Source organism: Notothenia coriiceps, unplaced genomic scaffold, assembly GCF_000735185.1.
Source record: "Notothenia coriiceps isolate Sejong01 unplaced genomic scaffold, NC01 NC01_scaffold00009009, whole genome shotgun sequence".
Classification (NCBI taxonomy): Eukaryota; Metazoa; Chordata; class Actinopteri; order Perciformes; family Nototheniidae; genus Notothenia; species Notothenia coriiceps.
This window is the reverse complement of record NW_011341710.1, coordinates 146,939-159,530: the sequence shown is the minus strand read 5'-3', so window position 1 is coordinate 159,530 and position 12,592 is coordinate 146,939. Positions and strand designations below refer to the sequence as shown.

The 12,592-nt window shown below is 39.7% G+C and overlaps 1 protein-coding gene across 1 annotated transcript in view; it reads right to left on the bottom strand.

The window, feature by feature from the left end:
• Positions 1–5,918, bottom strand: part of LOC104945017 (SH3 and cysteine-rich domain-containing protein 3-like) — a 7,951-nt gene extending 2,033 nt beyond the window's left edge. The window contains exons 1-10 of the mRNA XM_010770639.1: positions 5,840–5,918; positions 3,610–3,691; positions 3,216–3,294; positions 1,774–1,927; positions 1,573–1,670; positions 1,396–1,477; positions 849–946; positions 518–578; positions 221–258; positions 18–121 (exon numbers count right to left, since the gene is read on the bottom strand). Coding sequence (XP_010768941.1) covers positions 18–121; positions 221–258; positions 518–578; positions 849–946; positions 1,396–1,477; positions 1,573–1,670; positions 1,774–1,927; positions 3,216–3,294; positions 3,610–3,626 — 731 coding nt within the window. The 5' untranslated portion in view covers positions 3,627–3,691; positions 5,840–5,918. The remainder of the gene's footprint in view (positions 1–17; positions 122–220; positions 259–517; positions 579–848; positions 947–1,395; positions 1,478–1,572; positions 1,671–1,773; positions 1,928–3,215; positions 3,295–3,609; positions 3,692–5,839) is intronic.
• Between the last annotated feature and the right edge of the window lie 6,674 nt (positions 5,919–12,592).

Below are 12,592 nucleotides of genomic sequence, written 5' to 3'. Positions count from 1 at the left end.
GGGGGGGGGGGGCTTACTGAACGTCCAGATCATCCTTCTCTATGGCTTTGAAGCGGTACAGAGCCATGTAGTAGTGAGCCGTACTGAACACGCCCATCTTCCCTGCATTGAGCTTTTTACTCTGATCAACAAAAACACATAAAGTGCTGCCTTAAGAAAGTATCTTAGCGATGTTTTCATTTACATCATTGTTGTTGTTTTCATTGTCACATTTTCATACCTTGTCATCTACTGGAGCCTTGTCTCCTTCTGTGTTTGCTGGTATGTCGCAAGAATAAAAATGAGACAAAAAACCAAATCATTCCAAATGTAATCATTGTTAATACTTTTTAATGTTGTTTACAGTTTGTCGTGATTAAACATTAGCATTGAAAAAACTCCCAAAAGCACAAACTGAAGGCAAACAAATAATGAAAGTTTTTCTTTTCTTTTATCTATTTAACACAAAAACATTTCCTTCCAGGGTGGAACCAAACAATCCCTTTCCAATGTTGATAACTTTTCTGTTCTCACTCACCTTCTTCCCCTTCTTCACCCTCCTGTTTTGGCTGGGACTCATCATCCTCCTCCATCATCATCTAATCAATTTAAGATAAATGTTACATAAGACATTATAACAAATATACTGTAACACACCAGGGGTACCCATACATCAAAGTGTAGTGAAGTAGTTCACACAGTACACAATGGTCGACAAAGTACTCGTAAATAGTAAATAAAAGCAGCTTAGCAAATCCATAGATGTACTTGTTGTACTGTAGAGAATATGTTAAACATTGAGTGAAGCACTTTGACATCAATGAAAAGGTGCAATACAAATATAATGTTGTTTGTGCATTTACACTCACATTCTTCTTCTCATCTGACCCTTTTTTACGCTCCTTGTTGGCCATGATCACACCGATACGCATCGTCTCAAACACTGGGTCAGTGCGGTTTGACTGTGCTGCGCATCAAACGTCATTGATCCATTCACATTAAGAGAAAACACACATTCAGATGAGTATGCAGTTCTAACAAAGTATATTTAAGTAGAATCAACTTAAATGTGACTGCAGTGATGGACTTAAAGAAGGGCTGTTCATGCTTTGTTATCCCAGCAATCTTAGTCTTATTTGTGACTTTGGACACACCGTAGCAAAGTTTAAGCAGGGTAGAGCTGTGGTATTTTGTAAAGAACAGCCACTCTTATGGTATCTGATGATGGTGTCATAATTCAAATACATGACTAAATACTAATGATTAGGAGGTCAAAATTAAAAGATTGATCAAAAATGTTTGTGCTCTTGCATCATCTGTAAATACTTCTACATGTGGAAGCATATTTACTAAATAAGATTAAGCAAAGCAAAATGGTCCATTTAGCTTTAAGAAATGTACACAAGTTGGACTCACAAAAGGGCAGCAGCTGTGAGACGGTGGCATTCTGCTGAGTGCTGTACAGAGGAGAACTGTACGCTCTCCTGAATCCTGGAGGCTGGAAGAGGAGAGGAGCATGTACACTGTTTATCTGAAGGTCAATTCTCCGCAGTGCATTGTTTTGTTAACGCCTATATTACTCCATAAACTCACAATTTTGCCAAAACACTTCTGGTACTCTACATAGGACTGACACTGGTGGTGGATGTTGGTTTTGCAGTTCTTACATCGCAATGCAAACTTGTTGTTTACTGAGGAGAGAAACAAAATCAGGCGAAATGACATCAGGGAAGAACAAGAGGCACTGAGGTCCACTTTTTTTGTCTTGCAAGAAAGGAAGAGAGGTGGACGTACAAACTATCATGCGAGCGCAGACGTCACAGAACTTTGGCTTCTTGCAGTAATGGTCCTTAAACTTGTGAGCGCTGTCGTTGACTGGTCTCACTGGTTCTACAGGAAGTTCCTCTTTTTCTTCCACCTCTACTTCCTCATCATATATGAAATACACCTGGGTGATGAAAGGGCAGTGGGTCATAAATGTTCAATACAAAACTGCCGGAAAACATAAAACACAATGCACTTAAATTGAGTGTAACAGCAGCCAGCAATGGAGAATGTTAAAAAGCCTTCGGGCAATTTATTTGTTTCTTCAATCAAGCAAAGTCGGGGAAAAAAAGATGAATTGTTCATAAATTATTCAGTTTAAGGATTTCATTGAATTGTTTATTACTGTCCTAGATTTGCCTTTTTACTCATGTTTCATTCTTAGTAGCCTGCACCACCCACAGCCTAGCAGATTGATAATTAAGAACGATGCTATTAATACTGAAGCACCCTGCGGACTGAGTCATATAGTCTGTCTGGTGTCTGTTCTCACAAACTGTATCAGATCAGCCAGAGTCGTCAGAGCTGTGACTACTGACACCCCCCCCAACACACACACACACATCTCAAAATAGCGCTCACACACCGGAGCAAGACAGAATTTCTGACTGAATGATACAAAGCTCCACATTGCTACCTACTCCTAAATATACTACAGCACAGTCAAACAGAGCCCTATGTCAAACACACATCCAAAGATGTGCACACACACATGCACACACTCAGAGGGACGCCTGACAGGCTGCACTGGCTCTGACTCTCCATCTCTGGCAGGATTAGAGGCGTCCTGTGGCCGCTGGCTGTGGATTTACACTAGAATAACTGATAATACCCGGGACAGTTCACACATTACAGCGCCATCACTCTGCAACTCTATTTAGCTGACACCAATCCTAAACAAACCTCCCAAATTGTGTCAGTACATTTCAGCTTAGAGTCGACTTATACAAACTACCTTGGCGATATTTCACAAATCAAGAGAGCAGAAAGACAGGGGACGTGATATCTGTCCCAACATAATGTATCAGGTGTGATAACAAGACATGAGGCTGTATGAAATCCAATAAATAAACATAACAGATTCAAAATGTGATGTTTTGGACTGAAAAACTTTATGGATTTGCAAAAAGTTGTTCATCTAAAACTCTAAGCAAGCAAGTCCAAAACTATGTCTATGTCATACCACTAAAACTAGATATACAATCAAACTGAAATTAGTTTTTGGTAATTTAATTGTATTCAACCATTGATTTGGATATAGCCTAAGCTTCAATGTTGGATGTTGACATCCAACATTAATATTTCCCAATGTAATGTAACATTTGTGTGCAGTTGCTTGGCATGTATAAATGGTATACAGCCTCTTGATGTGTGTGTACCACATGATATGTTGAGGATATAGGATGTCTCACCGTGTTGTCGTCCTCTTTCATCACATTATTGGGGGGAGGGGGGTCGTCATGAATATCCACAGAGTTCTTGTCATCCATCCTGTCATCATCGGGTAGCAAATGTCACACAGAGAAGCAAATGTTGAAACGCAAAAGACCAATATGTGGTTTATATTTCACGGTGGTCTGACTGAGTCATTGAATGCCTCAGAAGTCACATTTTGGGGGGTTTTCTTAGGGGATCTTTAGGGTTTCTTAAGTGTGATTTATGTTTGGTGTTGGTGTACGACTACATATGAGATGTAATGTTACTTAGGATTATAAAGAGACCACACACAGGGACGCTGGCCTAAAAACTCCTTACTTTACAAATATTTTCATTTTTGCATCAGTTATCCACATATGGACAACTTACAAGTCGCAGTTAGCCATGGTGTCGTTTGGTCAGTTGAAGTTTAGTTCCTCCAGATATTCAGAGCACGGACCAGCAGATGGCACTGTCAACAAAACACAGAGCATCACTTCTGTTTCTGTTGAGGGATTCCCCCAAACAGTGTCCTCTAAAATCCTTGTAAACAATCATATCACATAGGAAAGCAACTTATTTCAGCTTGACTTACAATAAATAACCATCCAGGAACCTCAGGTGAAAATAAGATTAACATTTCTCTTGTTTTTTTTACTTGAATTCATAGACCTTCTCCTCTGATTTGCATTGCTTCTGTCATCAGTGAACAGCAGTCTATTATCAGATGCAGTGAACAGTGAGTTCTGTTCCGGAAAAAAGTTAAACTCATGAGCCTTTCTCATGGCTTTTTATGAAATGTATGGCAAACACATCCAGAGGGTTTCCCCCTTCTCTGGTTGCTCTACACCAGTGGTTCCTTACCTTACAATGGACCCCTTCTCTTGATAACTAAACCGACAACCAATAATGTATTTTATAGATATTTTTTGCATACCAATAAAAGTTGTCTTAAAAGAGATAAAATGTACAATGAGTAAAAAAGTGAGCACAATAACTGCAAAAAGTTTGTGTAAAACAAGCCATTTGGAGGAATGTTGAGCATTTAGTGTGCCTGCTCCCTGGGCTTGGCCATTGTTCTTAATCTCTTTGGTTGTAACCTTATGACGAGGCACTTTTTCATGAAGGCTCTGTAAAAAAAATATTGTGATCAGGTTTTCCATATGTCCTGAACTTAGGAACAAATTATGATCCAAACTTTACAAATGTATTAACGAGACACGGCAGGCAAAAACATCGTTTTTCAAGCACTGGTCAATTTTGAGATTTTGTGCTATTTTGATTCTATAACATGTTTTCTTTCAGGCTTTTGGAAGGAAAACGTACAAAATACACATTTAAGTGTTTATTTGAATATAGTTTGTCTATTTGCGTCAGTAGATTTCTCCTAAATTCACCAAAAGTTAGCTTTCTAACGTAGCATAAAGTACAGCGACCGCTGTTTGCACCATGTCATCAGAGATATCGTTGGAAAGCTGTGTCTCTCCTGCACAATCTCATCGGATCCAAATATGGTCATTTCCTTTGTATCAGCAACCAATCGTGAAAGCACAAAGGGGTCTTAAACCAAGAAACGAAATCTCATTGGCTGGTGTCAATTTCAGACAACGTGATTCGTTCAGATGCGTCACGTGGTGTGCTAAAACACTTCCTGGTTAGCTTTCCGCTAGAAATGTAAATCTCAAAATGGCAAAAGAACGGCGAAAAAAAAAAGTTTACAGAGAAGATGACAACAATTATCCCTTGCACGAAGCAAGATTATACAAAAAACAAATGACCCCGAACATGAAATACCTTCACGGAGTGCGTCGAGGCGCAAGCTGTCATCCAAAGAACAGGAGGGTTTAGCTAGCGCCTCACTGCAATCTTTAAAGGTCGTTTTCTCAAAATGAGTTTTTTCTCCTACTCTGAGTTCAAAATTTCAACTTCAGTAGCACGTAGACACACCAAACCTTCCAGTTATATTCCTATCAATATTATGAAGGCTTTTACAGAAGGGTTTGTTCATATATCATTCATAGCCTGAATTATACAACATTGTATACCTAAAAACATGGCAAAAATTGATATTTTAGGGCTGTTGACAGTATTTTCTGATTTATGGAGTGATAAAAAGAGATATCCAAAATCCCTTCTGTAAAAGCCTTAGATACTAATATGACTACAAAATAAAACAAGAATTTTGAACCTGGCTTTATCCAAAGTTCAGATTTCGATTCCTGAAATGTGTTAAAATATGCACATATTTGATGAGATAATGGCTAATTTGCATATTTAAACATGCTATTTCAGAAAACTTGTAATACAAAAGACAATTGCCTTATTGTAAGTAATTAACTGGAAAAAATTTCTAGCTGATACCTTTAAGTTAAAAAAATTACCCTATTCACCTGGGGTGTCTCGCCTTAATTTAGGTTTTTCTCCTAAATAAATGAAATCCTGAGATAAAGGTAATTTAAAAATCATAAAAAGGTTACTCCAATTGATATCAAGGAACCCCAAGTGAAGCTTTGGTCCTTTTCATGTTAAAATTCATAAACAAGAAACGACCCAACACTAACCCGAGAGTGTTAGTAATGGGTTAAAAGAGGATAGAGGGTAGATCATTCATACAACTGACCGTAAAACTGGAATTCCACGTCTTCTAAAAGTGAGATGGTTCCTAACATAGGATCCCTGAAGCTTCAGACTTTCTCTGGCTTTGCTTTGCTGATCAGTCCCCTGCATGCTCAACTTTCCAAATGAGACTCCAACAGATGGGAGATTGGATGAGTAATGCCAGCAGGCAAACCCAGCCTAGTTTTTGTGTGTGTGTGTGTGTGTGTGTGTGTGTGTGTGTGTGTGTGTGTGTGTGTGTGTGTGTGTGTGTGTGTCTGCTTGGGACAGCTGAGCACTACTGAAGCTGAGAAGCTTCTGCTCAGCTTCAGTTGCCTCACTCACAGCATATTAAAGCGTCGTGTTAAATATTGTCACACTCCCAAACAGTTGAGCACCTTATTTATCTTGTCAGTTTTGAAAGTGAAGTCTTGAAAAAATGATTTTCAACCAAATATGAATAACATGTGCAGTAACTTACTAACTAAAAATCTCAATCACTAAATGTGAAATACTTTTAAATGTTTAAAATAACAATAACTGTCACAGATCAGCTTTATAGTTGGACATAATACTATTTTTTAGAATAACTTATCAATCTTTATTTTAAAGAGTTAAGGAGCCTACATGATCTTCTGGAAGCTCATCCCATGATTTTGCAGCACAAAATGTGAGGAAAGCCCTCAGTTGGAATAATGTTAAGGAGTTCCCTCTTGAATCATACATGTTAGTCTAAAAGGAGACCACTGGCTTCGATGTGACATAGAACTCAGTCATGTCACCCCTTTGTCATGGTTACAGTATAATGCCCTGTACAACAATAAACTACATTACAATGTGTTAAAAACGACATATTATATGATGTGACCTTTTTTCTCCTTAAATTAAACCCTTAGTGTTTAAAATGAAATAAAATCATGTGATATGATTGAAAGCGCCGGATAACCCACTAAATAGATCCTCAACAATGTTACAAACGCAACATACTACCAGAAAAGGACATCATTTACCATTGACAATACAGAAACACTACACTAACTTGCAGTTATATCTTTATTTATTTTTATCGAGATAGAAAGAAGGGTAGCGAAGAGAGGGAATAAACTTGTCATTTGTGTCTCTTTGTTGTTGTTTTGGTCTCTTTGTGGTTGTTTTGGTCTCTTTGTAGTTGTTTGTGTCTCTTTGTAGTTGCAGTAGTCTTGTGTCTGTAGTTAGAGAACAGTTAAGGCAGAAGAAAGAGAAGAGCTTTCAGTTGGTGGAGAGGTCACTCATTGAGGGAACAGCAGCAGAACATCTTTCTCAGCAGACACGGCCTTTCGGTCCGGACAGGCTGATCCCACGCTGAAGCTTTCTGAACCTGTGATTAAAATGTAAAAACAGCATAAGTAAACAGTTTTAAAACAATAAACCTGTACAGTTCAGCATAGAGATGACACGAGAGGTCTGGAAAAGAAGCCAACTCTAATTTCACAACCTCAGATCCTGAAAAACAGCAAACATAATAGTAATATCTACAAACGAAAACCTGAATTCCAGTAATTTTATACACAAAATGGCTTTATCAAGTGTCATTCATTTATCTTTCAAATGTGTGGCAAAAGTGAACAGTGCCTTTTAGTTAAGCTTTTTTATTCTATGTAACTTAGCTATGTTTTCTCAAATCTTGTTTAATATAGTCTTGTGTTTTCTTTCAAACTAGTCTAATCAATGTCATTACCCAGGTGAATGTATCCTTGCGCTTCCTGGCAGCCATGACATCATTCTTCCCAGAGTCAGAATCAACAGAATGAGGACAAAAGAAGCTTCTCTTCATGGTCTGAGTTTGTAACGGAAGTAACCTTTCTCGGTTTTCTGGGACAATGAAAACCTCCTCGTCCTCCTCGTCCTCCTCGTCCTCCTCCTCATCCTCCTCCTCCTCCTCCTCGTCCTCCTCGTCCTCCTCGTCCTCATCCTCCATTGAATCTATTCGAAAAAAGTCAAACCAGTTTGGAGATGGGTTGCTTCCGGTGTCCGTTGATGTGTCATCCTCATCCTCATCTTCATAATCAAACAACTCCAGAGGGGTGGAGCAGACGTTCGATGAGGCTCCAGGAGACGAGGAGAGTTTGTGTCCAGGGGACAGTTTATCTGCTGACACTCTGACCTCCGTGTCTCCTTGTTTGTCGGAAACCGGATGGATCTTCTTCTCCTTCATTTTACGAAAGCAGATCCACCACTCCAGCTTATTCTCCTGAACTTTTCCTGTATGAGAACTGCTAGATTTGTCATCTTTACTCCTTGCATCTGAATGTTTTGCGGTTTTTACTATCTTGTGTTGCGTAAAGAGGGATTGCACTTCCACGATTGCCGGCCTCCTCTTGCATAACCTGCAACATGAGGACTTGCAGCAGGTGTCAGAGTGATCATTGGAGGATCCTCCGCTCAGAAAAGCATTTATGGTCTCTGACTGAACAGAGGTAACCTCATCACTGATCGCTCTCAAGATGCCCTCGGTGAATTTTGGAGTTATGCCAAGATACATGTCAGCATCAACGAAGCTACTAAGAGCCTCGGCAGACGAGCTTTTCAGACTCTGCTGGAGGTTGTCTTCTATGATGACACATTTATTTTGGAGAGTCTCTGAGGACAAATTGGCACATGCCTGGGAAGAGGTCAAGGAACCGTACGGTGTTGCATATTGATTCACAGATTTTGAAAAGATGTCGGTGATGGTCTCAATGATGAGACTCAGCCCCTCCACGCACACGCTAGCCAGCTTGTCGTTCACATTAAGGTCATAAACACCTTCTCCTAATACCATCCGCTGCCTAAAAAAGAAAACAAGCAAACAGTTTAACAAAGCCAAATCACCAAAAAACATAACAAATGTGAATTGTATTTAAGTGTTCAAAGGACTCTCAGTGAGGAAATTAAATAACGTACTCTTCGTTAACGCTGTCATAGAATCCCTTGACTGTTTTGTAGAAGATGTTTTTCAGGCCAGTGAGCTGGGGTAGGGCTGCGTCTACATTGTCCTCTTGGAAATGCTCAGGAAGTCTGTCCTCCTCTGGACATGGAGAGAGAGATGTTGAGTCCTTGCTTGTTGACTCTTCCTGTATACTGACAGCCTGAACAGGGTTGCAGATATCTTTGTCTATCTGCTGGGAGAGTGTATCCGCTTCCACAAAGGACGACTCTCCAGAAGACGGGGATGCTGAATTTGTCAGGTTACTGAGTTCAAATGTCAAGTAAGGACATGAGCCAGACCCGACAGCCTCATCCAAATCCTCTTCGGTCGCCTGCCAGACCTTTTTCTTTGGTTTTGATATAAAGCAGCTCTTCAGTGAAGACTTCATCTTCTTGTAGATGTTGCTTTCACGTGTGCTTGCTGATTTCACACCTGTCCAGTAGGGTTTATAAAACCTCTTTGCACTGTCCTTCAGAGCAGTCTGGCAGACATATATTTCGTGTTCTTGGGAGGGTTCATCAATTACCATAAAGGACAACTCTCCAGAAAACAGGGATCCTGAATTTGTCTGAGAACTGTCTTCAGACGTCAATTCACTGCTGGCTGACTCGACTAACTTATCCACATATCCTGCACCCAGCAACACCAGGGGAACTGTTGGTGTTGCGTCCATTACTGTGACTAGTTCGTCCTCCATCGATTTGTCTATGACACTCTCTGGTGTGTCATTCCTTTCTGCCGTATCCATCAGGTCCATAGGGACAGAGCTCAGGTCTACTTCCTCAGCAAACTTTAAGTCCTCACTGGAGCCAGTGGAGAAACTGATACATATCTCTTCCGGGGATTCACTGCTGGACGTCAAGTTGCTGATAGCTGCCAGGTGGCCCTGAGGAGGTTCAAGATCCTTCCCTGAGGGTCCTGGTGTAGACTCTGTGTTTGTGACAAGGTCTGTAGAGCCAGACTCGACAGCTTCATCCAAATCCTTTTCAGTTGCCAGCTGGACCTTTTTCTTCGGCTTTGATTCCAAGCAGCTCTTCAGTGAAGACTTCATATTCTTGTAGATGTTGCTTTCACGTCTGTTTGCAGATTTCACATCTGTCCAGTCGGATTTACAAAACCCCTGTGCACTGACAGTCAGAGCAGTCTGGTAGACATCTTTGTTCTGGGAGGGTTCATCCATCTCCTGGAAGCACACCCTTTTCTGGATATTTCCTTTAGATGTTGAGTCACTGCTGTCTAATCCGACAATCTCACCTGTGTGTGAGGAAGTCTTTAAAGTCTTTCGCATAATCAAATTCTCATGCTCCACATGATCAACCAACTGCAGAGGGACAGAGCTCAGGTCTTCATGCGTTGCGTCCCTGATGTCCTCACTGGGGGGTGTATGGGCCGAGGGAAACGCCTCTTCAGGACATGGAAAGCCATAGTTCTGATCTGCTCTCTTTTGCTCCAGTTTAAAGCAGTGCTTCAATGCAGACTTCACGTTCTCATAGATCGTACTGCCTTTAGGTTTCTCATGTGTCCCATCAGAATCACGAGATGTCTGTGTACTGGTAGTTGTAGTTTCATGTCCTTCTTGTCCTGATGGTCCTGGTGCTGAATCCATCTCAGGAACAATGTCTTTGTCTGCGTCTTCCAGTGTCTCTCCCTGGTATTCTGCGAACAGACGCCGGAGGCCAAAGAAACGGTCCAACTCATGCTCAATATTTTGGTTAACACGACGAGCAGCAGAGGATTTATCTCCATCGTCATCAGCCTCCCACCTGGAGATAGACTGCAACAGCTCGCATAAATTCCCAGTAGATCGTTCAAGTATCTCTGAGACGATAGTGCTGGCAACTTCAGAGGTTACTGAGGAGGGGGAGGAGGCCGTCTTCTCGCTTTTCTTGCTAGAAGTTCTGGAGGTTGAATCTCTCTCGCTGACATAGAAATGTTCTGCCTCATTCTCCATTATATCAGGATCCAGAGGGCTTTATTTGACCTTTGTAGTCTTTTGGAAAAAAACAGTGACAAAATGTTACATGTAGTAGTAGTGCTATTATTGCCACCAAAACACATATGGAGCAAAGCATATCACAGTGATGACTATAAATGACGGATTAATGTTACTTTCTTTGAGCAGGTAACTTAAAAACATTAGAAGTTGTTCAAAAATAAACATTCACTTTCTGACTTCTTTACCAGTTTATATGATTCATGTGTATTGGTATTTGCACCAACTGGAGCCACATTAGCAAAAAACAACAGTTCTACAACTATTTTGTACCAAAACCATTAGTTGAAAGAGTATTAAGATTGCTTGATTCAATAACTGATTTAATCAAAGGCTACAGAAGTTTTGGCAATGAAATGAACAGAAAGCATCAGATCACAAGTAACAAACTAAGTACTGCAGAACGGCCCCTTTGAGTGTTATCATAATATTATAGGATCAGTAATATTGGCTATCATGTAAGCTGCATTTAAATGTTAAGGCTGATTTCAACAGCTCCATATACTGTTGGTTTAATCTTAAACAATGCTTCATATTTTATAAACTGCTCATATGTTTTGTAAGTAAACACTTAGTCTACAAAGTAAGTATTTTCATAGCAGGGAAAATTGATAGAATACAATACAAAGTACAGTATGTATCTTTGTTTGGTAGAAGTATAAAGTAGCCTTAAAATTAATTTGTCAAGTAAAGCGTGATAAATACCTCTTTTTGGTGAGACATCTGTTTTTCTTTCTTCTGCTTTTTGCTTTTGACATGTTTTTGTTTTTGTATTTTTTTGAATCAACATTCCACATTCCATTCACATATTGATATTCAGTTTTCAGTCAGGCTCTTTTATTTGGCTTCCAATTCTCTCACCTATAAATACTGAATATAAGGATATCTTCGATGAACAGCAGGTCCAATACTGTGTGTTGCCGATATCAGAATGATTAATAGGTAAGGTCAGAAAGGTTAACATTTCGAAAAATATAAAATTACTATCTTTCTGTGTATTCTGTAACACTGGTGCAGATAATACATGTATTGTTCCACTTTATGTTGTTCATGTTTTGTGAACATTCTTGGGACTAAAATGAGTTGATCAAAAATATATGGAGAAAAAAATCATCGGGACAGAAGTGCAAATGATCTAAAACAGGGGCGTCCAAACTTTTTTCACCGAGGGCCACATACAGAAAAATATACGAAGGGCTGGGCCGCTCACTAGAGGTTAGGTATATTGTAGGTCAATTTCATGGGTTGGCCATATTCTTTTTTAATTTGCCGAGGGCCGATTCAAATGGCCCCCGGGCCGTAGTTTGGATACCTCTGGCCTAAAAAGGAAAATGTGGCTTTCCTTCACCTGAAGCTAAAGCGGACACATCTGTTAGCGCAACTCCTGAATTTAAGGAAGCCATTGTGAGAAAATGTTTAACCAAACTTAACCTACAACTTTGGACTGAAACGCTGAACAGGGTTCTCCACAGACAAAATGAAAAAGTATGCTTTGAATTTGAAGTTAGATGCATTGATGAAATATAACTTCAGTATAGTAAGGAAAAATATATGCAAAAAAACCATTGAAACTATTTGAAAGGATATGAAGCTTTGTAGATTCAAATCACCCAGCATCCATACATTTTAAGGAGTGATACGTTTATGTTTCTGTTGGAAAGAATCTTACCAGTAGGCCTACTAACAATTGTAAGTTACTGTATGGAACTCGTGGGGGACCCTTTCAAACAGTGACATAACTAAATGTGTTTCTTTGAATGGACAATTATGTTGAAATACTGTAATCCATGTATTGTAATTTGTTCATTAGTCACGTAATAAAAAAACAAAGTAAGAGA